General features: G+C 45.2%; 1 protein-coding gene across 1 annotated transcript in view; it reads left to right on the forward strand.

The window, feature by feature from the left end:
- LOC146861876 (alpha-2-macroglobulin-like) overlaps positions 1 to 25,153 on the forward strand; it is a 1,085,963-nt gene that overhangs the window by 356,538 nt on the left and 704,272 nt on the right. The window contains exons 16-17 of the mRNA XM_085641046.1: positions 3,916 to 4,086; positions 12,144 to 12,240. Of these exons, the coding sequence (XP_085497172.1) occupies positions 3,916 to 4,086; positions 12,144 to 12,240 (268 nt within the window). The remainder of the gene's footprint in view (positions 1 to 3,915; positions 4,087 to 12,143; positions 12,241 to 25,153) is intronic.

Consider the following 25,153-nt stretch of genomic DNA (forward strand, 5'->3'; position numbering starts at 1 on the left):
TTAGAAACCCGGCAGTTTTCCCATCTCTAAATTGTGTACGAAAATTGGGAGGTTTGTCACAGTGGGGATTCGCAAGTTAATGGCGGTGCTCTTTCGCTGTCGAACTATATTTAACCCTCAAGTATGTTTTTTTACAATCATAGCTGCTAAACCATGCAAACCAAAAGATACGGCAAATCTTCTGCATATTGCTTACTTTGCATGTTATTCTTCAGCTGCAGGTGAGTCATCATACCTGGCAGGATAAGGTAGATAAACTTCATAGTTACACTAGGCTGAAACCACAGGGCTACTAAGCGAATCCTATAGTGATTGGATCAAGATAAAATTCCTGAATTACAGGCAGGGGATACTATCGGTCCTAAAGTACCATCAAGTATGGAAAAGGCGGGACGCACAAGATAACTGTTGGCTATGCGACCAAGGTCAGGAAGATATTCACATCATCTGCTTATGCACCACCCTTCTGGAGAACCGGTGGGAGCTACTATGAAGATCATGGAATGATCGAGGTATGAGGTCTTGCAGAGAGGCAGTGATGGCCTGCTGCGTTCCATTGGACATTAGGCTGAACTGTGCAATGGTGAAATTCCTTCAGAGATTTAAGAAAAAGATGGAGGCAAGGGTCCAAGCAGTGGCAGAGGAGGGAGGAGACTAGTTTAAAACACAGCTTAAACACAGTTAAAAACGTAAAGAGCACAGCCTAAAGCTTTATGTCTGCATTAGTCTTGGAATTGTCCTTATCCCTCCCAACCTCGTTCCTCTCTTCACAAAGGGGGCTAACAACCAACTGGGCTGATGGTAATACTTAAAGGGACCCGGCCACTGACCCTTGTCACACTTTTCCTCACTCCACTCTTTACCTTCATAGGGACTGCTAGTGGAAAAAAGTCTCTGGTTTTTAATACGAGAACCCGCTGGCTGTTATCCCAGGATGCGAACCCAAGCCTTTCCCCTTATTCATTACTGGTATGAGGGCACAACTAGCTGGCAAATGCACTTAAGATCTCCAAACTGCTGAACTTGCACTATTCACAGATTACACCCATTGCACTTTACTTACCCTGCGCCTGGATGCCGCACCAATCTTCCGCCACCTAAAACCATTACCTGTACATAGGCCTTACTAGACGGTAAAGCCCCATGGCCCCCACATTGCTGCATCTGCACTTCATACAACACTGTGCTTTACTTTCTGCTCCTGCAATTTATGGTTACACAAGTACAACAACTACCAGGTAGTGTAATCTGCAGTCCATCGGGGAAGGGTGGCCACGCTCTGAACATTGGCCTCATTTACGGGCGCTCATTATCTATAAGGCCAAATTATTTTAAGCTACAGGGCAGGAAGTGAGCCCCCATCCTAAATATTTTATAAAACTTTGTTTTAAATGAATTTCATGGTTTTTAGTGAGGGTGAAGATAATGATTTTTGTGGAATGACGCACTACTTACGTGTTCTATGTATCCTTTTAATATACTTCATTGTATCTTTTATGGTATTTCATTGTGTACTGCATTGCAACGGTTTTAATAATCAAACAATAAAGAAGATTTGATCTGAGGTAGATAAACTGGTTTTCAATCTATCTTTAGCAGAAAGCGCAAATTCATCGCCACCAAATTTCTAGTGGTGTTTATGACTTTCGAGATGATGATAGATCATGTGGCTTGACAGTCATAAAACAGCTTGGTTGAAGAATGCACCTTATTCTGTGTGGGTCAATGTTTCCTTTAATTTGCTCATCTCTAAGATGTTTTAGTGAGAACAATTCTCCGTCCACTGGTTCAATTCTTGGTCCACTGTCGGGTAGGAAAAGACCCATCGATTTCAACTCTCCAATGCCAGTGTGAGGCGCTAGGTAAGGGGGGCATACATCTTGAGACTATGCAAGTGCTTTTTCAGGTAGGTCCGCAAAAGTCATACAGGGGTATAGCTAGCCAGGGCAAAGAAATAATGAGTCACTCATTTGGACATGGGGCGGTGTGAAGAAGAAGAAAATCAATAAACTGTTGTTGCATTCACAAAAGATGTTCGGAGAATTTGAAAGAGATGACGATTTAATTAACTTGACAGTCATTGTATAGTGACGATATTAAATGTGCGCAGAAAAAGGCATTTCTGTTTGTTGTGACTAAATATACATGGTATATAAAAATATTTCTCACGTATATTGAGAATTGATTATATTTTAATATAAAATTAAAAAAGAACGCAGTAACCAGATCAACTTCTGCTGTTCTAGGTTTTGCGAAACGCTTGGGGGCAAGACCAATGGAGGCCATTTTAAAAATATATTCCTCCAAGTGCTTGGCCATAGCGAGCTATGGCTCCGCGATCTGGGGATATAAACCCCAACCAGATCTTCAGGTGGCTGAAAATAGTTTTCTGCGGAAACTACTCTCATTACCCCAATCTGCCCCCACTTTCTCTTTGCATCAGGAATTAGGCTTGGGCTATTTATCTGACACCCTGAGCATGGCTCCGTTACTCTGCTGGCTCAGAGTTTGGCTTAATTCAGACTTGAGTCTCAATCACGAGATACTTAGAGATTGTGTTAAATTGGATAGAGTTGATAAGATTAATTGGTTGGTATATGTTAAAACTATGTTCGCCGAATTGGGACGTCAGGAGTTATATGACCATCCGGAAAACATCAGGAAGGATGATTTGAAATGGGTAAAAAGCAATTTCATAAAATTAAAGACTATGGAAAGGGAAGGGATTGAAATACAAAAACCTTTGGTGAGGGCTCACTCCCTATTAAAAACTACTTTGTTAATAGAACCCTATCTGCTCATAGTCACTAAACCATTTCATCGCTGGCTACTGACCAGACTGCGGTTCAATTTACTACACTTTATTTTAGGGGATTATCCAACCTGGTCGAAACCCGAGGATGCGGGGTTATGCTCCTGTGATAATTACTCCATCCAAGATACTCTACATTTTGTATTATTTTGCAAACACTATACGGGGGCCCGCAAGAAGTTCTTGGTTCCCTTGCTTAGACAGAAGGGTTTCTCCTGGGCCAAACCTGCCCTACTATATTTACAAATGCTCACTAATATTTATGAAATCTTTTGTATAGCATCTTTTCTTGTGGCCGCAGTTAGGGTGAAGGGTAGGACGATAGCCAGTAGGACCTTGTCGATTGATTAAAAAATGGCATGCACTTATGGCACGGATTTCCTTATGAGATTTTCCGTGTGTATACGCACTATGGCTTCTGTATCATGAATTATTTTTAAAACTGGTTTTATGATGAATGTAATAGTGTTATTTATTGTATTTTGTATGTATATATGAAATGTATATGTTGTGTGCACTTTTATGATTTTAATAAATCAAATAAAGTGGAATGAAATGAATGAAATGAATAATATATAGATTGTTTTATAATTGAAGTATACTTATGAATTAAAAACAATGTTGGCGTCTTTTCTTTGATGTATATTTGTATGTCGAATTTCAGTAGTGGACCGGAGGTACCCCTCCTATAAATACATTGACTGACATTTAATGCTTCAGTAATTCAACAAAAAAAGCTTTGCTGTAGATTCAGTGCTTGTTTACCGTCGGCTATCCATAGCACCAACCTGTAAGCCCTTAACAGATCGGGCGCAATCAAACCAAACTTTTGCCACACTTTTATGGCATGATGCTTAGAAAGTTTTGAATTCTTTAACATCTCATGACACACATAATGAAAATGTTTTGACCTCATAATCAAGGTCGGGATTATGAAATCAGCTATTTTCAATTTTTTGCCTCATTGGCACCATGATTGACTTTAAGTATCTGGTGAGTTGACACTGAAACAAGACATATCCGAGCAAAAATAGGAGTCATCTCATATTTTGCTCTAGGTTCTAGTACAATAACAGTTAAACATGCCTTTTTTTCTTTTGCAGGTTTACGATCTGATCCCTGTGCCAGTGCTCAGCGGCTACCATCATGACTACCATAACCTGGAGGAAGCAAGGGATGACCCCTGTATTCCGGCTCAGCCCATCGTAATCAACGGCATCTACTACACGCCAACTTACCCTGTTCATTCCGACGATGCTTACCAACCTCTGAAAGTAAGATGAGACTTCCCTTTTACTATCAACCTTTCCGACCAGCAGCATTCTCTGACAGCGAGTCTTGTAACGCCTCTCGCTTACCATATTCTTGCATCATCTTTAGACATGCCCTGCGAGTTGGCCAACAGAGGTGTGGAACATGGTCACATATTGTCTGCCAATTGATAACAGCTACACACTTCACACTTTCTCCTTTTCTCCCGCTCCACCAGTAATAGATTTGATTATGTGTAGGCAGGTAACCCAGTGCAGCAGATAACAGGAGAGGCATCAGGACTACACCTGCTATAGTAAGTCAACGGGAATACCACTGCTCCCAAATGTTCAACCAGCCGTTTCATCTGCTTAAAGTGGGTAAAATGTCCAGGTCAAAATCCGCCCACAAATGGAAGATTACACGTGGATTATAGTGTAGAAAACTGATTCCTCTATGTTATTCCCCATTCCATATGTACCCATAAGGGATCAACTTGTTATGCCACAGTAAAACGGGGGTCCGATATTACTGACAGCTCCAGTATCAGTAATGCTGCTTGTGGCACTAGCACCCAGGAACACCAGACTGCTTTTAATGGGCCCCATAGTGATCAAGATGGATGGGCACAAGGTCATGGAACCTTGGTATAGCGTTAAAATGCAGCTGATGGTCTCTGTATTATGCAATTTATTTTCCCTGACTTTGCATATTTCTCTTTTCTTTTGCTGTCTTTCAGTTGAGGCATATGTTTTAGAACACTCCAAGCCTCTTGAGACTTTCATTGGTACTGATTTTAAGACCAGGAAGACAGATCGGGGGGTAGAATGGAGACTTATAATATATGACCCAGGTCTCATCTAGACTAGTTAGGGGCTGCCAAGACAACCAAGAGATTGTCACTCTTAGCTGGAATACAGTTAGAAGAAAATCTGTGCCTAACAAAAGCACCATCAGTGTGATCAGAAGTGACACCAATCCTTTACTAAATTCAGATCATCAACAGGGATGGGCGTAACTGGGCACATAGCCTTTAATAAAAGCAGTCGAGGCACAAAACTAAAAAGAACTGTTTTAAGATGTAAAGAGGAAGGCAAATAATAGTGGCAGAGGTTTGAAATGAAAAGAGCATTTATGGTGCCTGAGTGAGATGTTAAAATGAAGAAAGCAGAAGGAACGGGTAATTCTGGATACAGTGGACTGTGCACGGTCTGCTCTACACACACATGTGACATACCGACTCAAGGTATTCTGCCACACATACACCCTTCCATGCCACAGATCTCCAAGGAGTGCAAACCTCACCAGGTATTCCTCAAGACGTTCCTCTTGAAGATTTACAAGAGGGAAATAGGAAGGTGTTAAGAGAGGTCAAGCCCCATGTCACATTTGTTAGTCCTAACCCAGATTATATATCAATAATTTAATTATGCATACCCTTGGAGTATAGACACCACGCTTGCCGAGAGCCCACGCTGTCAGGAAGAGACAGGCCCATTGAAGTAATGGACCATCTCTGCGAGCATTGGATCAGGATAGTCTGGCATGGCAGGTGGTAACTGTAGCGTAGCTTCCTGGATGGGATTAATGTCTTCACGCAGGCTTTGGAGGTATTAACTCCGTCCATCAGGTTGAAGGAGGACATTATGTCTGCCACCCTGATAAAAAGAGGGCCGTCATAATTACTCATCACTGCCAGTCCTTCGTTGATCTCTGTTCCTTCAGAGGAACCACTGTTGTGGTGGTTCCTCAGAAGGTAACAAAGTCTGGTGGACAGCCACCATCGGTTTTGATGGACATCCACTCAACTTTCGTTTTTCCTAAAAGGTTGAGAGACATATGCAAGCCTTCTGGTACAAGAACTGAAGAATCACAGGCAGGAATTACTGGAACAGGACCTAGAATTCATATTAAGAAATCTGGTTGAAAAGGGAGATATGGAATATTTGCATCAAATGTTCAGGTATAAAACATATGCAAGGAGGGCCCAGACTGAAATCAATGTGTTACATAAAAAAGACACCTTATACTGCTAAGTGGGACACCATACTACATGACTTTCAGAGCGAGCAGCACCCAGACTCAGACCAATCAGTCGCTATAGCGAGAGTAGGAGAAGCAGATGTAGAGTCCTAACTTAGCACACCGCAAACTCAAAGTGAGGCGATAACACCATGTTTGACCCTCACACTGTCCACGATTTGCTGGGCTTGCCTGTGGGAAGTGTGTACCCTGTTGCTTCATTTGGGGAATTGGGAGGCCTGGGAGACCCAAGTCGGACAGAGTTGTTCCTTAGTTTTTTGTATTCTCCTCACCACTTCTTTCTTCTCCCTGTTGTCTCCTTCTGTTGATGATTTTATTATGGATTTACGCCTATGCGAATGCCACATGTCGTAGGCCATGCAGCCGGAAGTTCACGAGTGCTCAGTTGCGAATCCCGTACATTGAGAAGTCCATGCCTACAGCCTTTAAATGTGCCTCTAAGCATGCTCAATGCTGCATGGGACACTTCTATGAATGACATACTCTGTGCTATTATGCAGCCTCAATATGTTATTCATGTAATGTTGATGTATATTTGGCACTGTGACTGGTCCTGGAATGTCAACCCCTCGCCATATTTATGCTCTTTTGAAACACAATAAAACAGATTCAAACAAATAATTGAAACACATGCATATTTTACCATCCTCCCTCACTGCACATTTTAGGGCTCACGCCTAGTGATGCAGTGCGCAGCACTGCTCGCGCAGCGAGATTCCTTTTGTCCGGGGTTCCGAAACGGACCCTGGAATTGTACACGCTTGTGCGTGTGTTTTTTGTTTTGGCTTCTGTTACTGGGCTTTGAGTGCGTGTTTTTTTTAAACAGAGCATGCAATAGGCCAAAGGAGGGCGCATTGCTCCGCCCATGGCCTACTGATGTCTGTTATGCACACCAAAGGCCATGTGGGTTCAATTATCGTGCCCAGACACGGGCTCGATAATTGTAAACATATGGCTCGCTGTGGCGTGCGCGCTTGCACCACTAGCGGGCGTGTTTTTTTTTTTTACAATAGCTTTCGCGATCGCTTTCAGTGCCACTTGTTTTTAGGTGTTAAAGAGTTAAATTTAAAGAGAAGTAGCCATGTGGGCTTGTAATATTTGGAGCATCCACCTGGTAGTAAAAGCTCTCAAGTCAGAAAATTAACTGCCACTTCTTTGTAAAGATGCTGAATGCACAGAACAATTCCAGCCTTGTTGTTGCACCTTCGGAGGTTGATGAGGGCCACCACTCACACCACAGGCTTCACCTTGAAGAAACGTGGTTTACTGCAAAAGAATATGGCCACATTCTTCAAAGAGAAGGATCTCATTGAATGGCGACATCCCTTCCTCTGACATCACTTCCTGGAATGTCGTGTGACATCACTGAATAGTGCTTATTATGATTAGCCCCTACACATATTTTTTGGGGGGGGCTTGTGCTCTGAATGCTGACATAGGGGTTCTAGCAGCACCAGGAAGCGGAATATAAAATCCCTCAAATTGGAAACAGACTTCAAGGTGGGGGTGACTAGTCTGTACCATGGGGCGCAAGTCCAGTTGTATGCTTTATCATTTCAGATGAAGGTTTAGCTCCACGTAAAGAGCAAGTGAACCCCCCTTGAAAACAGAAGCCTTTGCATAGTTTGCCTATTTTGTAGGCGCACTGCAAGGTATGTTTTACGTTCATTTAGCAGTCGCCTCGTCCCCACCCCTCCACCATCGCCACCCCCTTCTTTCAACCAGAATCGATCACACAGATTGACAGTTCTGTGGTCTCTACCTTGCTTAGCTATAGAGCGAGATTATTACCCACGCTCAGAGCACTGAAAATGTCATTAAAAAACAAAATTGTATTTTTCTTTCAACCTGCTTCACATCCAAGCCAGAGAGATGGAGAACCAGGATGTGAAGACGGCGGAAAATTCTCAACAGTGCCTAGAATAAACTGCGCTCCATGTGTAAGGCCAGCGTAAAATCTCAGAGCAGGGGATGTGTATATTAATATGTGCAGCTAAGGGGCCTTGTACGGTACACATCAAACTTACTGTCAGCGCGTCGCAGAATAAACGCCTCGCTCTGCCTCCAAAGCGGGTCTCGGGAAATCAAGTGGGTTCTTTTACCGGCCAGAAGCATCTCTTGCAAGGAGGGTCCGGCCCAAGACAGGCAGCGGTGCATGTAGACACCAATTTGTTACAATTTATAACTCACAGAGACACATTAGCAAGCCAACTCATAGCAACTATTGACAACAGCACAGCGCCGAGAAGAAAGACACTATAAATGTATTAAACATAGAATTATAGTAAAATCAGAGGTCGAAGTGGGCGGGATCTGACAGACACACCCGGATGCCAGAAAACACTTTTTGTAAGAAAGTGTTGCATCTGCTCACTTGTAATTAGTTATTATAAGTGACGTATGACATCACCGTTATCCAGTCCAAATGCGGCCTTTACACTGCGCATGGAAAGCTGGTGGGCCATAAACACCCTCTCTGTGCCCAAGGGGAAGCTTGTAAAGTAATGGTATTTATTTCAGCGCACCAAGACAATGCAGGGACCTTGTGCCCGAACGCCCACAGTTTGTCCTGAAAGTAGCTTTTTAAATTTATTTTTTAAATATAGTTTCAAGTAGGACATTTGTAGGCAGCACCAACGCTGTTTAAACGTCCAAGAAACGTTGGCACTTGTGAAAAAAATACCAAAAGAAAATCGATTTCTTTAATGGTTGAAATGTGAAGCAGCACACAGTGGGATGGAACCTAGGCATTCTTCAGATGCAGGGAACACCTGAACTGTATTTAAGTTTACTAGAAGCCATTGGCATAAGGCAAATTGATGCCCCCTTTGCAGGATATGACGAGGGGCCACGAGTCTCCCATACATCACAGATATGACTTGGGCTTGACCGTTCTCGTCCCTCCCTCTATCTCTTACTCTTTACCCCTTCGTCTCTTACCCACACTTTGCTTCTTGCTACCCAAGTGTACCTTGCTCCTTACACCCCCTCTTTTACCCTCTACCTCTTTATTGCTCTCCATCCTAGTGGCTTTTGCACCCTACCCACTGTCTTATACTCTCTAGCCCTATCTTTTGCTCTCTACCCTGTCTCTTGCTGTCTACCCTCTCTCTTTCCTCTAGCACTCTCTAATCCCTGTGCTCCTCAGTCTCCTGCTCCCTGCCTCACTATCACTTATGCCATACAACACTGTCTCTTGATTCTGTCCTCTCTTTTCTTTCTCCCTCCTCAGCGCTTTCATAAGTAAATAGGTAGTGTGTAACCATGTGTGTATATTTATCGGGGGGGGGTCCCTACAGGCCTCGTGGACACGGTTCTGAGAACACCCACCGCTAAGAGGGGGAGGGGCAGAGCGGGGCCTATCCACAGACGGAGGCACCAGATCACCCACTTGCTTTTTAATTCTGCACCACAAGGAGCTTTGAATCCGGAGGCGGAGGCGCTAGAGGCCTCCCACCAGTGGCGCTTTTATTAGCTTTTTTAGCAATACACATCTGTTATTAAGCGCAAAGAGACCCCGTTGGGGTTAACGTTATTAATATCCACTGTATATTTCTCTCAGAAGGGGGAGAGGGCTTAACATGGGGCAGAGGGTGTACAAGAGACCACGTCATGCTCTCAGGTGGGGGGGCGTGAGCTTCACATGGGGTCTGAGGGTGCACAACAGACCAGACCATGATCTCGGGTGGGGGAAGGGGCTTTTCATGGTGTCTGAGAGTGCACAACAGACCAGACCATGCAAAAACATTGCCATTTACAATACCAACAACTTGAAACTTTACAAATGCGAGACCTATTGCATTGCAAATGCTTGTTCTTCATTGATACAGGAAAATGAACTCTGTGGAAATAGGCAGTGGGCAAAATTGTAATGGGCACAAGGCAAGTAAAGTAGCTATTCATGACCCATCCTAAGTAGGATGCCCATGCATCGTCAGGGTTGGATGATCTATAGGGCAATCAGGCAGTGGCAGATATGCTGGACTCATAGTTCAGTGTGTGGGCTTGTTTTTCAGCAGGTTTTGGGCATGTTTCTGGTCAGGTGGGCTGGGTTTTATTGTTGATTTCCCTGATATTACCATAAACATTACTTGCAGCAAAATATCTTGCTTGTCTACACAAGCTCGAAACTGGTCTGATTTGCAGATGTGGGCAATATTTTAGCCATCTGGGCCACTTTCATTTTGATACCAGGGCCTATTTTTTGTTCGGATGTATGACGTTACAACGCATACTATTACAACGCATACCTTTACAACGCATTTTTTACAACGCACAATCCATTACAACGCATGACATTACAACGCAGTACACTACAACGCATTTTTAAAAACTACCTTTACAACGCATATCCATTACAACGCATACTACCTTTACAACGCATACCATTACAACGCATAATATTAAATTGCATTTAAGGTAAGTATTAGATAGTATAGGGTTAAAAATTACTATTCTAACTCCAGGGGGTGCAACAGTAGGGTAAGTGTTGGATAGTATAGGGGTAAAAATTACTATTCTAACTCCAGGGGGTGCAACAGTAGGGTAAGTGTTGGATAGTATAGGGGTAAAAATTACTATTCTAACTCCAGGGGGTGCAACAGTAGGGAAAGTGTTGGATAGTATAGGGGTAACAATTACTATTCTAACTCCAGGGGGTGCAACAGTAGGGTAAGTGTTGGATAGTATAGGGGTAAAAATTACTATTCTAACTCCAGGGGGTGCAACAGTAGGGAAAGTGTTGGATAGTATAGGGGTAAAAATTACTATTCTAACTCCAGGGGGTGCAACAGTAGGGAAAGTGTTGGATAGTATAGGGGTAAAAATTACTATTCTAACTCCAGGGGGTGCAACAGTAGGGTAAGTGTTGGATAGTATAGGGGTAAAAATTACTATTCTAACTCCAGGGGGTGCAACAGTAGGGTAAGTGTTGGATAGTATAGGGGTAAAAATTACTATTCTAACTCCAGGGGGTGCAACAGTAGGGTAAGTGTTGGATAGTATAGGGGTAAAAATTACTATTCTAACTCCAGGGGGTGCAACAGTAGGGAAAGTGTTGGATAGTATAGGGGTAAAAATTACTATTCTAACTCCAGGGGGTGCAACAGTAGGGAAAGTGTTGGATAGTATAGGGGTAAAAATTACTATTCTAGCTCCAGGGGGTGCAACAGTAGGGTAAGTGTTGGATAGTATAGGGGTAAAAATTACTATTCTAACTCCAGGGGGTGCAACAGTAGGGTAAGTGTTGGATAGTATAGGGGTAAAAATTACTATTCTAACTCCAGGGGGTGCAACAGTAGGGTAAGTGTTGGATAGTATAGGGGTAAAAATTACTATTCTAACTCCAGGGGGTGCAACAGTAGGGTAAGTGTTGGATAGTATAGGGGTAAAAATTACTATTCTAACTCCAGGGGGTGCAACAGTAGGGTAAGTGTTGGATAGTATAGGGGTAAAAATTACTATTCTAACTCCAGGGGGTGCAACAGTAGGGTAAGTGTTGGATAGTATATTACTATATTATGCGTTGTAATGGTATGCGTTGTAATGGTAGTATGCGTTGTAATGGAATGCGTTGTAAAGGTAGTATATAGAAATGCGTTGTAGTGTCCTGCGTTGTAATGTCATGCGTTGTAATGGATTGTGCGTTGTAAAAAATGCGTTGTAAAGGTAGTGCGTTGTAAAAGTTGCGTTGTAAAGGTTGTTCCCCTTTTTGTTCTATTCCAACCTTTGCATTTCCACCATGTTTGGAATTTATTTGTTGATGTGATGGCTTCTTAATTGACGTTTTAGAGCTGTTTTAAAACGTTTTCATCTCATAATGCTGTCATAGGGAACAGCCCTTCTGCTAAGGCAGTTAGAAAGTGTAACAGCATTTAGCAGCCGCACCACTAGAAATTAAGGACACACTAAGTACTTGCCTGTTACGTTACAGTGACTTACTATGTGCCTTGATAGCCCTGTTTTGTAGCCGAGTACTGTAGTGAAACATGATTTGTAGGTCAGGCTCTAAGTCACTGCTACTTCTTTCTCTATACAGGCGATGGGCCTGAAGGTGTTGACCAATGCTGAGGTTCGGGTGCCAATACTCTGCACCCAAGCAAGGCCGGTACCTGTTCCTATGCCTTTGAGTGTAGGTAAGTTGAAACAATAGCATTCCCTTCTGTTCTGAGAAATGTAGACATTTGAGGACTAATCTGCACTTTTCTCTAACAATGAGGGGAAGTTCTGGATGAAGCTCTTATCCTACTGTGTGACCTGTGGGGACAAGTGCCGAAGTTGTGTGATATCACAGATGATATCAGTAAGCATGGTTCCGTTTTACATAAAATGGTGTTATCATTAAAGAGGTATGTGTGAGTGAGTGACGTGAGAATGAGTGAGAGTGAAAGTGAGTGCACCTGTGAGTGAGAATGACTAGGCAAGAGTGAGTGGGAATCAGTGAGACTGGGTGAGACTTAGAATAGAATGATGGTAAGAACATGTGACAGAATGAGTGCAAGGGAGTGAAAGTGACAATGAGAATAAATGAGTATGAGTGAGGGAGTGTATGAACTATGTTTGAGTAAAGGTTATTAAGCATGGGTGTTAGTGAAACTGAGTGTCAGTGAGTGCAGGGAAGTGAGTTAGTATGAAAGAGAGTGAGACTGAGTAAGTGAGAGAAAGAATAAATGCAAGTGAGTGAGACAGTGAGAGTGAATTTAGGTGAAGAAGTAAAGGATAATGAGTGCGACCGAGTGAATACAAGTGAGCATGAGTGAATGTGTGTGTGTGCATGTGTTATTTTTGCAAGTTATTTGTAGGCCTTAGAACATTGAAGGAACATTTTAGAATATAGTGTATCCACAGCAAAATGCTGAAGACAGCATATTGGAAGTAATTCTTGGCATATTGGTCACCCATGGCAAAATACTGGCACTGACACTAAAGGTATTTTTTGGGGAAATTGGACACCTTTGGCAAGATCCTGGTACTTGCATATTAGGGCTATTTCTTGGAATATGGACGGGAGCGAGGAGGCAGGCAGAAATGTTGGCCCTAACACTGTAAAGATAATATCTAACATATGCGTATATTGATTGCATCAATGGCGAAATTCTGGCACTGGCATATTGTATGTAATTCATGGCAGAAAAGGGCACCCATTTCATATAGGTCATCCAAGTCAAAATGCCTACCCTGGCACAATGGAGATAATTATTGACATTTGGAGGTCACCCACTTCACATTAAAAAATAAAGTCAACACCTTTTGATGTTATCCTACATTGACTTGGCTCACCAAAGAGTTTTGAGTGAATTTATGCTAACATTGTGCATTAAAGCGCATCATATGACCCAATTTTTTTAAAACAATTTTTTCAAGAAAGCCCCCCCCCCCCCCCCCCGTTTTAAAATAAAAACTCCCAGAAAATGTTGGGCTTGCTTGCATCACTTATTTGGTGGAATTCAGGGGCAGGTATTATGTCTGACTACTTTCATTGATCACCAGCTGCCATAGCTTTTAACCATTAAGCACTGATTGGATAAACTGGATGTGATCCTCAATTTCACTATTGTGCATCAGCATCAGACACTTATGGGTCTTTTGGTGCCGAATCCTTGCCTCACTCTCCTATGCCCTCATCACACTGCCAGCCTTTCCCTATCTCTGAGATGATAGTAACTGGTGATTCTTCCTCTCCCTCTTCTCCATTCTCCAAATTATCATCTGTCAAGCAGATGTGCATCACGACTATCATCCCTCTGGAGTAGGGTAACAAGATCCAGCCCCTTTGTATCAGGTCATGGTACAATTCCTATGCACACAACTCTATTTTCCAGTTCATTGGATGTTGGTTTGCACTCCTAACTGCAATTCTCTCTCTAAAGTTAAAATTAAGGTCATGATAGGGGTGGATTAGGACATGTTCCTCAGTCCTCGACCAGTGGAGATGTTTCCTGACCAGATGACAAGTCAGTGGAGTGAAGTGCCAAACAAAAGAGGGAGTAGGTTGACACTGAGGCCTCTAGTACGCTCTGAAGCAGAGGCATGCCTGCTGAATGCCTTACCTAGGCCTGGCTGGCTCTGGAGGAGGGATCACTGTGAGAAGCACATAACTATACTGAACGGGAGACATGGTCATCTCAAATATGAGTCCCAGTAGCAGCTGCATGGGCCGCAGGACCTGTAAAGTAGAGTCCAAGCACCTCGCTACACATTCGTGTACAATAAAGAAGGATTCTGTGGTGACATCGGGGAAAGTTACTATGGAGAGTGTGAAACATGCTTACTCATCCTTAGTGTAGGTGTCTGGGTGTGGGCATCCTTATTGAGAACCAACAGGTTCAAAGATATAATTTCTATTGGGGACTAAAGAATAAGAATCTGATAGTAGGCAAAGGGACACTCCAGCCATATTGAACATCTGGTTTGCTGCCTCAATGGCATATGTTCCAGAAGTTAGGCCTGTATGCTGAGAAGCTATGGTAAACTGTGCCCCCCCCCCCCGACAACACAAGAATTTAATGAGGAGCCTTGTGCATGGAAATTGCTGAGCCTGATTGGTGCCATAGGAGTAGGTGACATTCTGGATCGGACCTTGGCGTCTCGCTGTAGGTAGCACCTACTGCTAAGTGAGGAAACATTGCAGAGTTAATGGCCTCAGCCAAAGCACAATGAACCAGCATCACTCTACCCTTCCTAAAATGGAAACCACTGACATGGTGGCCCTATCACAAAGAAATCTATATCTGAGAGACAACTTCTTCTTCTTGAGGCAACAACTTAAGTTGCAAGACATCAAGAGAGACTTGCGCTCTCTTGGGAAGTTGGTGCTTTCTCTTGGATATCAAACAGATCAGAAGAGATTGAGCTCCTAGGTAAGAAGTAGTGAAGCTCAGGGAACAGAACATGATACCCGAGAGCCACGTAGAAGACCTTAAGAATTGATCTGGGCAAATCAAAATAAGGATCTGGGGTGTTCCCAAGAGGATCTGAATGAAGACATAATAGAATAGGTATTAAAGATGTTTAGGATGTTTTTCCATTCTGACATCTCAGGGCCTATCAAACTGGACAGGACCCATAGGACGTGAACTAGCAGCCCTGGGAGAAATAGGCCACTGGACATTCTTAATTGAGTCGCTCATTTTAAATATAAAAGATTATGGCAGCAGTAATGGAAATGGCGGACTTCACTTTCAAAGGGCATTCTGTCCTCTTAGTCCAAATCCTATCAGCCATCACATTCCACTAGAAAAGAACCTTTCGCCTGGAGATAGACTTCCTTCCGGAGCAAAAAAAAAAAAGTGACCACCAGGGGAGGTTTCAAATTTCATCTTATCTCTCATTGTCAGGGGCAAATGCATCAATCAAAGTTACTTGCTGAAAAGGAAAGTAAATTATACAAATTTCAAAGGCCCACCAAGACAAAACAGACAGCATAAAGATAGACCATGTGAATCCAAGATAAGGAATACTACAAGAAAAATGGAAGAGAATCCCAAAATGGAGAAAAGATCTACATCCCAGGAAAGGAAGGATGTTTACACCTAGTAGCTGGGAGCTAGCCATATAGGCCCTGAAGTAACCCTTGCTTCAATGAAAGCTTGCAAGGAGAAACATGACTGATGGTTGTTAGGTGCCTCTTTCAGGGGATTGTGGCAGGTGGGACGATAAAAACGAAGGTAGCCTGAAGTGGAGATGACGTTCTGGAAAGTCTGGAGTTTGGTTTAGGAAGTGAGTAAGGCAAGGGGAGTTTGGTTTCTGGTTTGTTTCTTGGAAGGGATGTTTGGGTGGGAGAGGGAATTGGCAGTTATTCTGCATTATTGATTATGAGGAGACCTTGAAGAGATAGGGCCCAGGAGAACAGCACAGGTAATACAATTGCTTGCTCTTAACTGAAGTTATTTAATGGGAAATACATTGATATGTGTGTCTCTGAATGTGAGAGGATCGCACTCCCTCAGCAAGTGATAAGAGGGTGTGTAAGCATCTGGGGCATGTCTGTTTCATTAAAAAAAAACATCTGCTTACAAAAGAAGACACATTGCAGTTTAGATCTTGTTTCTTCCCTATACAACATTTTGATATTAACTGAGGTCGGATGCCGCTGTTGTCTTGGGGATCATCTCACTATGGCTATGCAAATTGGCCGAAGTACACACTCCCTGCACTTGAATCTTGGTGTAGCAAGGCAGAGCAGGCTATGTTTTTTCATGGAGGTAGTGTGAGGGGTAAGAGCGCAAACCTTAACGGTCAGCTAACAGATGGAATAGTGTACCATTCAGCCCAGTGCTTATCTTGTTGATAAAAAGAAAGAACTTTTAAAACACTACATAACATAATACTACACTGGGCGATTTAAGAATTCAGGTACATGGTTATTATTATAATCACTTGGTCTGCGCACTAGGCCAAGTGCACTCTTTCCGTATGTGACTCTTATGACAGCAAGAGAAAGCAAAGGCTTCTCATAGAAGTAATGTAGGGAACAAGAGCTGAGAACTCAGTCATCAGCCAACAGACATAGTAATGTCCTGTTCAGCCCATTACTTATCTTTTTGAAAAAGCACACTGCATAACATAATAATACACAGCGCATATTCGAGAATTCAGATACAGGGTTATAATCCTGTTTGTGGTCTTCCAAGAGGCACTACACTCTTAGATACCCTCTCTCTGCTATCAGAGTTCCCCAGCATCTATAATCCATGCCGTAAAATATGGAGGAAGGCACTGGTTGAGCATAAGTGTCGTTCACTCAAAACACTCCTAACGCATTGATGCATCCAACAGTTCAGTTCACATTAATCGCTGTACGTTTACTCATTAAAAGTATTACTTTTGACCACCTCGGTTTGCATCCTGTGTCTCTTGTTCCACTTGCAGCCTTAGGCCTTGCGGTTACCTGCACTGTGTTGTTGCATTTTGGGGGTGAGGGTCAGACAAATGCAATGGTCCTGCTCTGGCTGAGGTGGCTCCTGAGCTGTGGTGATTGCGACTGTGGCCTCTAGGAAATTGATGGCCTAGAGATTTCGACACAGCTGTTCACAGTGCAACTCCCACCTTCACAGAAGCTGCCTTTCTAGGCCAGATGCAGACAAATTGCTTTAGTGGTAGGTCTGGCCTCCAGGCTGATCTGGATCATTTTGATATCTTTGGGGTTTGCACAAAACAGACTACAGTGGGAGTTTAAAGTCTCTGAGCTGATAAGAGCTATCACCTCAGCTGCGATGGAGAGTTCTGACTCTGACGCCGATAGTGAAAGCACCAGTCTCTCTGTCACCCGGTGTGTTGCTGGTCACAGGCAAGGTTTGGTTCTTGTAGAAATCTCGATGCAGTTCATGACAGGAACCACTCAGGGAGAACAGGCAACCCTCTACAACCAGGTCCCTCCTAGCTTTGCTCCATTATAGTTGGTTGCTTTCTCTATCTTCTCACCACTCCAGGGACAAGCTGAGCTTCCCCACCTGCACAATCTCTCCTCCTGCAAGGCAAGGCATACGTCTTCTTACTCTTTGCAGGCAGGAGATCTTCTAGGCTGGAGGCAGACTTTCAGTTCCTCCAGCAGAAAGTTCAGACTTCAGGTGATGGCCCCTCACCACTGAAAGACTGGTATGCAGACACTAGCACCAGTAATACAGTAGCCCTTCAAATACTCTGTGGAACTCTCTCTCCCTTGATTATGAAGAATTGGGAACTGGAGTAAAATAGGGTGGGTTGGATCCCACTTTTAAAAACATTTTCCATACGGGGATGTGGGTCTACTGTCCGGGGTTTTCAGAGCTGGCTTGAGTTGATTCTAGTTCAAATACAATTTTTGTCTGTTTTCTCAAACACAACCTTTGTGCTCGGTGATGGCTGTTACAACAGGTATCATTGATGCTGGCTCCAGGTAGGAGTGTTGCAAAGTCTCCTAAAACAAGGGCTCAATAAATTGTGAGATCTCTGCATCTAGCTGTCATCAGTGTGGTAAATAATTTAATTACCGGGACTGAATTTGATACGGAATCTTAATAAAATAGCTCAGTAAAATAAGAGGCAGAATCCGTGGCATAAGAGGTTCGGAATGGGCTTTATTCCAATGAACGATTCGAATCGTGGCCTCCAAGTTCCATCACCACGGGGTTCAGGAAGTGGAGTACAACACTTTATTGACAAGTAATTGCTTTTATAGAACATACATTACAATGAAACCAATGTAAGAGGCGTAACAATTGATAAGGAAGATAACATCATACATGCGTAATGAAAAATGGGCGTAATTGGGCGTAACAAAGGGACGTCATTGGTTGTGATGTCACACAGGGTGGATCTATAGAATAATTTCGCAATGTCAGCAGAAATACTTGGCAGAGATGCGCGCGCAGCAGCATGACGTGTGATTGACGTGCAACTAGGGGGTGAAGGGGACTTGACATTTAGCTCTACATGTGGAGACAAGAAGTCTGGGGGGTCAAGTCAACCTAATCCCAAATCATATCTAACATCCTATGTTTAAAGAACTATGTTATCCACAAAGGAAGGACTCTTGGACAAAATCTATTCTATACTGACTGTGTGTGCGTGTACAAGCGTCTAAGTGTCCAGATGAGCTGTAAGGGGCAGAAATCTTCCTTAGTGACAGGACTATGAATTACTTGCATGAGGACAGAGAAGCCGGGCCCTTTGCTCAGTAGCTGAAGGAAATGTTTACTTAAACTACTAGACAGGAATGCATCGGCTGTGGAACGAAGCAGATAACTTGAAGGTGAAATACAGTTTTTGGCAGGCAGGCAGACCGGCCGAGGCAGGCACCGTTAGCCGCACAGGGAGTAGGACAAAGTTCAGGGATACAGATGTGAGCTCAGACTGGAGCTGTCAGAGGTAGAAAGCAGAGAAAGGCTTGATGGCAGAATCAGGGCCTACTCGCCTGAACTGCAAAATGGAGTGACTGAGCCATATAAAGTCGGTGGCCTTTCGTACTTAGGAATCGAATATCCAGCCCATTCATGGCGGATCTGAAAGAGGACATGTTGACGGTGGACGCACATGTATTTGCGTCTTCATAACTGGAACTGGAGGGAACATACATGTACTTGTAGCATGTACATGAAACCGTTGGGGTCCAAGATAGGGGACATAACTGATCATAAAAATCCATATTTCCACATCAGCCCTACTTACGCGTTAATCAGTGACAGACAGAAACGTCCTCCCCTTGATCAACAGAAACTGCAGTCCTACCCATCACACGTAACAGCAAATAACAGTGCTCAGGAAGAACTTATCAACAGTCCTTTCATAACTAGGTCCTCACTAATGACATGATTCACAAAGGTAACTTACAATTTTCAGGAGGTTTACACTTTGGAGTAATTTCACTACTTTAGGTATTCACAAATTCAGGGTGTAAATGTACTACAAAAGTGTAAGTTACATGTCTCTATCCCAGAGTAAAGCTAATAGCTTACTCTTATGTTGGTGAATGACGTCCCTCCCTAAAACTCTGCCAAACCCTCATTAAACCCGTCTTACTCCTCCCTAATTCCATCTATGTTAGGAGTAAGTTTGCCCTTTTCCCACCCACTCTCCAGTGTCCATCCCACATTAACTACTAAAACATATACTTACATGTGTGGAGACTGCTGTTGGGGAACAGAACTTCACACACATAATACTACAGTGCAGTTTGTGAATCGGGCCCTGAATTTCTAAGGGGAGTCATTCTTCCATCCTCCTTCACTTTACTGTCTGGGTCTTTCTCCTCCAGCCACAAGAATAGAGTCAGTACACTTCCACTGTCTGGGGAAGCTGTAACTACCCTCCAGCCTGCTCCATGAGAAACCAGGGGCCATCCAAATGGATTCCGCTGGTCCCAGTTCTCAGATTGTCATCACACATACGCAAACATATATGTCACACACTTACTGCACATAAGCTTACTTGACAGGCATGCAGAAAGTCAGCGCAAAAATCAGGTGTTCACATAACAGCAGAACTTAACACTAAAGGGGTCTGTAGCCACTGTCTCCTTGCCTCATACTAAATTCCTGGTCATAGTAATGAGTCACAAAACTCAGTAGATTGCTACCACTGCTTTATGTCATTCACTCTTGGCAAGGACATAAGTCCTATGCCTGCTTTAAGGGCTCACTTTGTTCATCCTCCCAGTAACAGAACAAGTTCCTGACCTAGTATTACCAGGGACAGTCCAAAGCTTCTGCACACACACATGCTAGTTCACTATAATACCAGAGCCAAACAAAATGTTAGGATACCAATTTCGTATGCAGTCTGGCACTCTGGGCAGGGGTACATGCCTGTTTTCCATGCAGGGGACATTCCTATCCCAGAAAATGACCTTCCCATATCAGACTGCACAGAACAGTACTCCACCATTGGAGAAGTATGGTCATCAAATCGGCAAAAGCAGTGGGAAATTTCATCTCCATTTCCATGATTCATTTCAGCATTGTGCTCTACTGAGAAATCTAGGCCTTATAAAAAGTTAGACCATCTCAACAACTTGGGATTCTCACCGTCCATTGCCATCAAAACTTGGATGATGATTTATAATCTGTATGGACCATAAACTTGTTCCCAAAAAGGTAAGGCTGGATGGAACCTCATTGGGACCCACAATATTGCGTTTCTTTTCAACAACAATCTAGTTTGGTTGTCTAGCAGCCGTCTGTGCCTCATAAAGGCCACAAGACACTCTGTACCCTTGTCTGAAGTATCAGTCTGTACACTGAAGAGCTGACAACAATCAGAAGCCTTAAATACAAGAGCATTGAATAAAGCTTCCTTCAGGTCTTCACTCAATCAATCATCAATAGCATACATTGTTGAAGGTAAGGAAAAATGACCAATTTATAGACTTTGAAGTATTATAACTATATAACAGATTCAAAAGAACTTGAAAAAATGTGCTCTGTGCTTTTCCAGCTGTAAACAATATTGTAGAATTGCCCCATATGGTGTAAACATGCTCACATCAAGTACCCACACACGCGGAAAGTTGACAGAGACTACACGTTTGGCAAGTAATAGTTGCTGTGCACATATGCTCCATTCAGCATATTAGCTATACACTAACATGACATTAAAAGGCAGAACATCACCACTCACTAGAACAAAACAGACTACAATGGGAGTTTAAAGCAGTGACAGGGTCAGGGACGAGGTGATTTGTGGACGGGGCAAGCATCAGGAGGTGCGAGGGAGCAAGCAGAGACAAGAGGGCCGATGTGGGGAAAACGGAAAGCAGCAGCAAAGGGAAAAGCAGTGACAGAGGAGGGGATGATCTGTGGATGGGGCATCAAAGTAGGTGGAAGTGGATGTTGCTGATAAAAGCAAAAGCACTGTGTAGAGTGCTGAAAAAGACAGAAAAAAGTCGGTCCTAAAATGGTCATAAAAACAGGAGCAGTGGATGTTTACACATAGTTTATCCATGCTCTGAGGGGCGGGCTAAACATACGAAGAGGCATGACCATGCATGCCAGTGATAGATTGTGACAAAGAATATGAGACAGGCGATGAAGTGGGCAAATGGAAAACCTATGGGCAGCCTGAAGCCCACAAATTAAACACAACATATCTCTACAAGACAGCGCATGCGAAGTCTAGCCAAGACCTAACAACGGAATTGGTGTGCAAAGTTTCATGGAGAGTCGTCAAACAGTGACAAAGTTATTACAAATAAAAAATACAAGGAATTCTTATCACTGGAAATCCTAAATATAACAACAAAGTGGCTACCGCCACTCTGTAATATATACATACATCAACAGTATCACAAGTAGGTTAAGTGCACACGGAGATTTCTCTTGGCACGTGCAATTCACCAAACTTTCGAATCCGATCTGGATGATCCAAAAATGATCACGTTTTAGGGGTGAGCATCTGAAGCCATCAGAGGCTGTTTCCTTCCGAGCTGTCCTGCAATTGACCTAGGATGAGAGGTTACTACTTGTAGGGCCATGAAGAATGCTAAAAAAAACTGTTTATGCATACATTTTTACATTAGCAGATGTTTACAGTTTTCAAAGGAACTTGTACACCAATTTTGAATCTATGTTCTAGGTGACTTTGCATCTTTGAGCCAACATTCCTGGTTTTATGTACTATTGCTCACTTCTGTTCACTACTTGCACTAATCTTCAGTTTTTTGAAGCACCAACTTGCGATACTGTTGATACACAAGTATATATATGTGTTCAAGGCCTTTCTGAAGCCGAAACGCGTCATAGTGGTGCTTGGTGCTTTAATGGAATAATAAAGACTTTTGCACGCAGCAGCTTTGGTCTGTTTTTGTCTATCTGAAAGAAACACGTTAGTTAGATTCCTCACCTTAGAATATCCCCAGGCGTCAGACTGGATCCGGAAGATTTTTCGTCAGCAATACCCCTTGTGCGTCGCTAGGCGTCGTCTGCGGCTCCGCGTCCGTCGTCGGCGTCGTGCGCCGGAATGACGTCGTCGGAGTACTTAGACGCCGCCCTCGCGCGCTGACGTCAGTTCTTCTTTTTTCCGCGCCAGTAAGCGCAGATCCGGGAGAGCTACCCCTTTAGTCAATTTTTGACTAACTTTTTTGATCCTTTTTGATCGAGTCTCGACACCGGTGCCGGTAGGATGCCTGGGTTTAAAGTCTGTACGGACTGTAGCCGACTGATGTCGGTTACGGACCATCACCGCCGGTGTCTTTACTGCTTGGGCCTCGATCACGACGCGGAGTCGTGTTCGGACTGCAAGGCCCTGACCTCGAAGGCTAGACGGGAGCGGTCCCGTAAGCTTCTCGAGATTCGCCACTCGGCTCCGCGCGCCTCTCGATCCCGGTCCAGGAGGAGGTCCAAGGATCGGTCGCGGAGCCGCAGCCGACGTCACCATCGGTCGTCGGGATCAAAGTCTTCGGGTAAGTCGAAGCATTCCAAGAAGTCCAAGAGGCGACATCGCTCTTCGGACTCCCCTCGCCGGTCGCGCGACTCGGTCGAGGGTCAGGGTGGTTCCACCCCCGCGGCTCCGGCGGAGCCGCAGGCGCCGCGTCCGTCCCCATACCCTCCGGTCCCTGGGACTAACGCGACGCCGGCGGAAGTCAGTGCCTTCCTCTCGGCCACGAGGAACCTGGCTCCGCCGTCGGCGCCCGCTGGTGCGCTTTCGGGCCCCGCGGACCCGACTGGGCTGCCTTGCCAGCCGGCGGCTACGGCCCCGGCGCCGTTGACGTCTCCGGCCTCGACGCCGCAAGCGCCCGAGGGACCCGTTCTCGAGTCCCCGCCGACGCCGGTCAACCTTGTCACGCCTCCTCCACCGGCGTCGACTCCGGTTCCACCCCCGACGCCGACGTCGACCCCGCTCGACGTCGTGCCCCAGTTCAGTCCCGCTCTGGGCCCGGCGCCGGTCCGGCGTCGATGGACGCCGAGATCGACGCCGCTAGAGACACATTTTGTCTACCGCCCGGCTCCGTTACTTTCTCCTCTACACCAGGAGTCGGATGATGGGGACTACTGGGAGGGATCCGAGGATCCTATGGCCGATCAGGCCCAACTGTCCCAGGACTGGGCAGATGAACTGGGGGAGGCCAGTGGTCTGGATACCTCACCAGACACTGGATTCATCTCTCCTCCGACTGTGGCTTCGGAGGAGGGTGCTGCTTTCTCCGTGGTGCTGCGCAAGGCGGCCGCAGCCCTTGGGCTCGAGCTACCTGCCGTGGCTGTGAGGACGAACGTCCTCACTGAGGTGCTTCAGTCTGCAGCAAGCTCCACTGAGCCTCTGCTGCCATTCAATGAGGCTCTCACTGACGTTCTACAGGGCACCTGGTCCAAGCCCTCCACAGTTCCTCCTGTGGACAGGAACGTTGCCAGGCGCCACCGCCCTGCTCCGGGCGACCCCAGTTTTCTGTCCCAACACCCTACCCCTGAGAGCCTGGTTATCCAGGCCTCCACCTCCCAATCCTCTTTCCCGACCGCCCCGCCGGACCGGGATTCCAAGAGACTGGAGCAGTTTGGCAAGAAACTGTTCTCTTCCCTTAGTTTGGGCCTGCGGTCGTTGAACACCGCTTGTCTCTTGGACCGTTATTCCCACTCTCTGTGGGATGCAGTGGAGGACGCGCTGCCCCTGTGTCCGGAGGAGGTCCAGACACGTCTTACCCAGGCTCTGGCCGATGGGAGGGATGCAGCGCGACATGCTATACGTTGTGGGCTTGACACTACGGACTCGCTGGGTAGGGCCATTTCCTCCACTGTGGCGCTTCGACGTCACGCCTGGCTGCGGTCCACGTCATTTTCCGGCGATGTCCAGCGCACTCTCATGGACATGCCGTTTGATGGCACTCGCCTGTTTGGCGAGAAGGCGGACAGTGCGCTGAACCGCTTTAAGGACTCCCGGGCTACGGCCAAGTCCTTGGGCCTCTCGGCCCCGCGGTCGCAATCTTCCGCTTTTCGCCCCTTTCGTGGCCAAGGAAGGGGTGCCTCCTCACGTGCGCCTAGCCACCAGCCGCAGAACCAACCTGCGCGCGGACGTGGTTTCCGCCGAGGCGGATCTGGAGGACGACGAGGTCAGCCCACATCCACCCCGGCAGCATCCGCCTCAAACCCTTCCTAGTCCGAGCTTTCAGGCCCATTCCACGCCAGTGGGCGGCAGAGTTTGCCATCACCTGCTCCACTGGCGGTCCATCACATCGGACAGGTGGGTGCTGCAAATCGTCCGAAGGGGCTACTCCCTCCCCTTCGAGACGACCCCTCCAGCCATGCCACCGCAGCACCACCGTATCTCGGGGGATCATTTGCATCTTCTCCACGAGGAAGTTTCCGCCCTCTTGGCCAAGGGGGCCGTCGAGCGCGTTCCGAGCCCAGAAGTAGGTCGTGGTTGTTATTCCCACTACTTTCTGGTTCCCAAGAAGGGCAAAGGGGGCCTACGCCCTATCTTGGACCTTCGGAACGTCAATGCCTTCCTCCGGAAGGAACGGTTCAAGATGTTGACTTTGGCTCAGGTTCTAGCTGCCCTAGACCCCGGAGACTGGATGGTAGCGTTGGACTTGCAGGACGCATATTTCCACATCCCCGTCCTGCCGGCCCACCGGCGTTACTTGCG

This window comes from Triturus cristatus, chromosome 2_2 (assembly GCF_964204655.1).
Source record: "Triturus cristatus chromosome 2_2, aTriCri1.1, whole genome shotgun sequence".
NCBI lineage: Eukaryota > Metazoa > Chordata > Amphibia > Caudata > Salamandridae > Triturus > Triturus cristatus.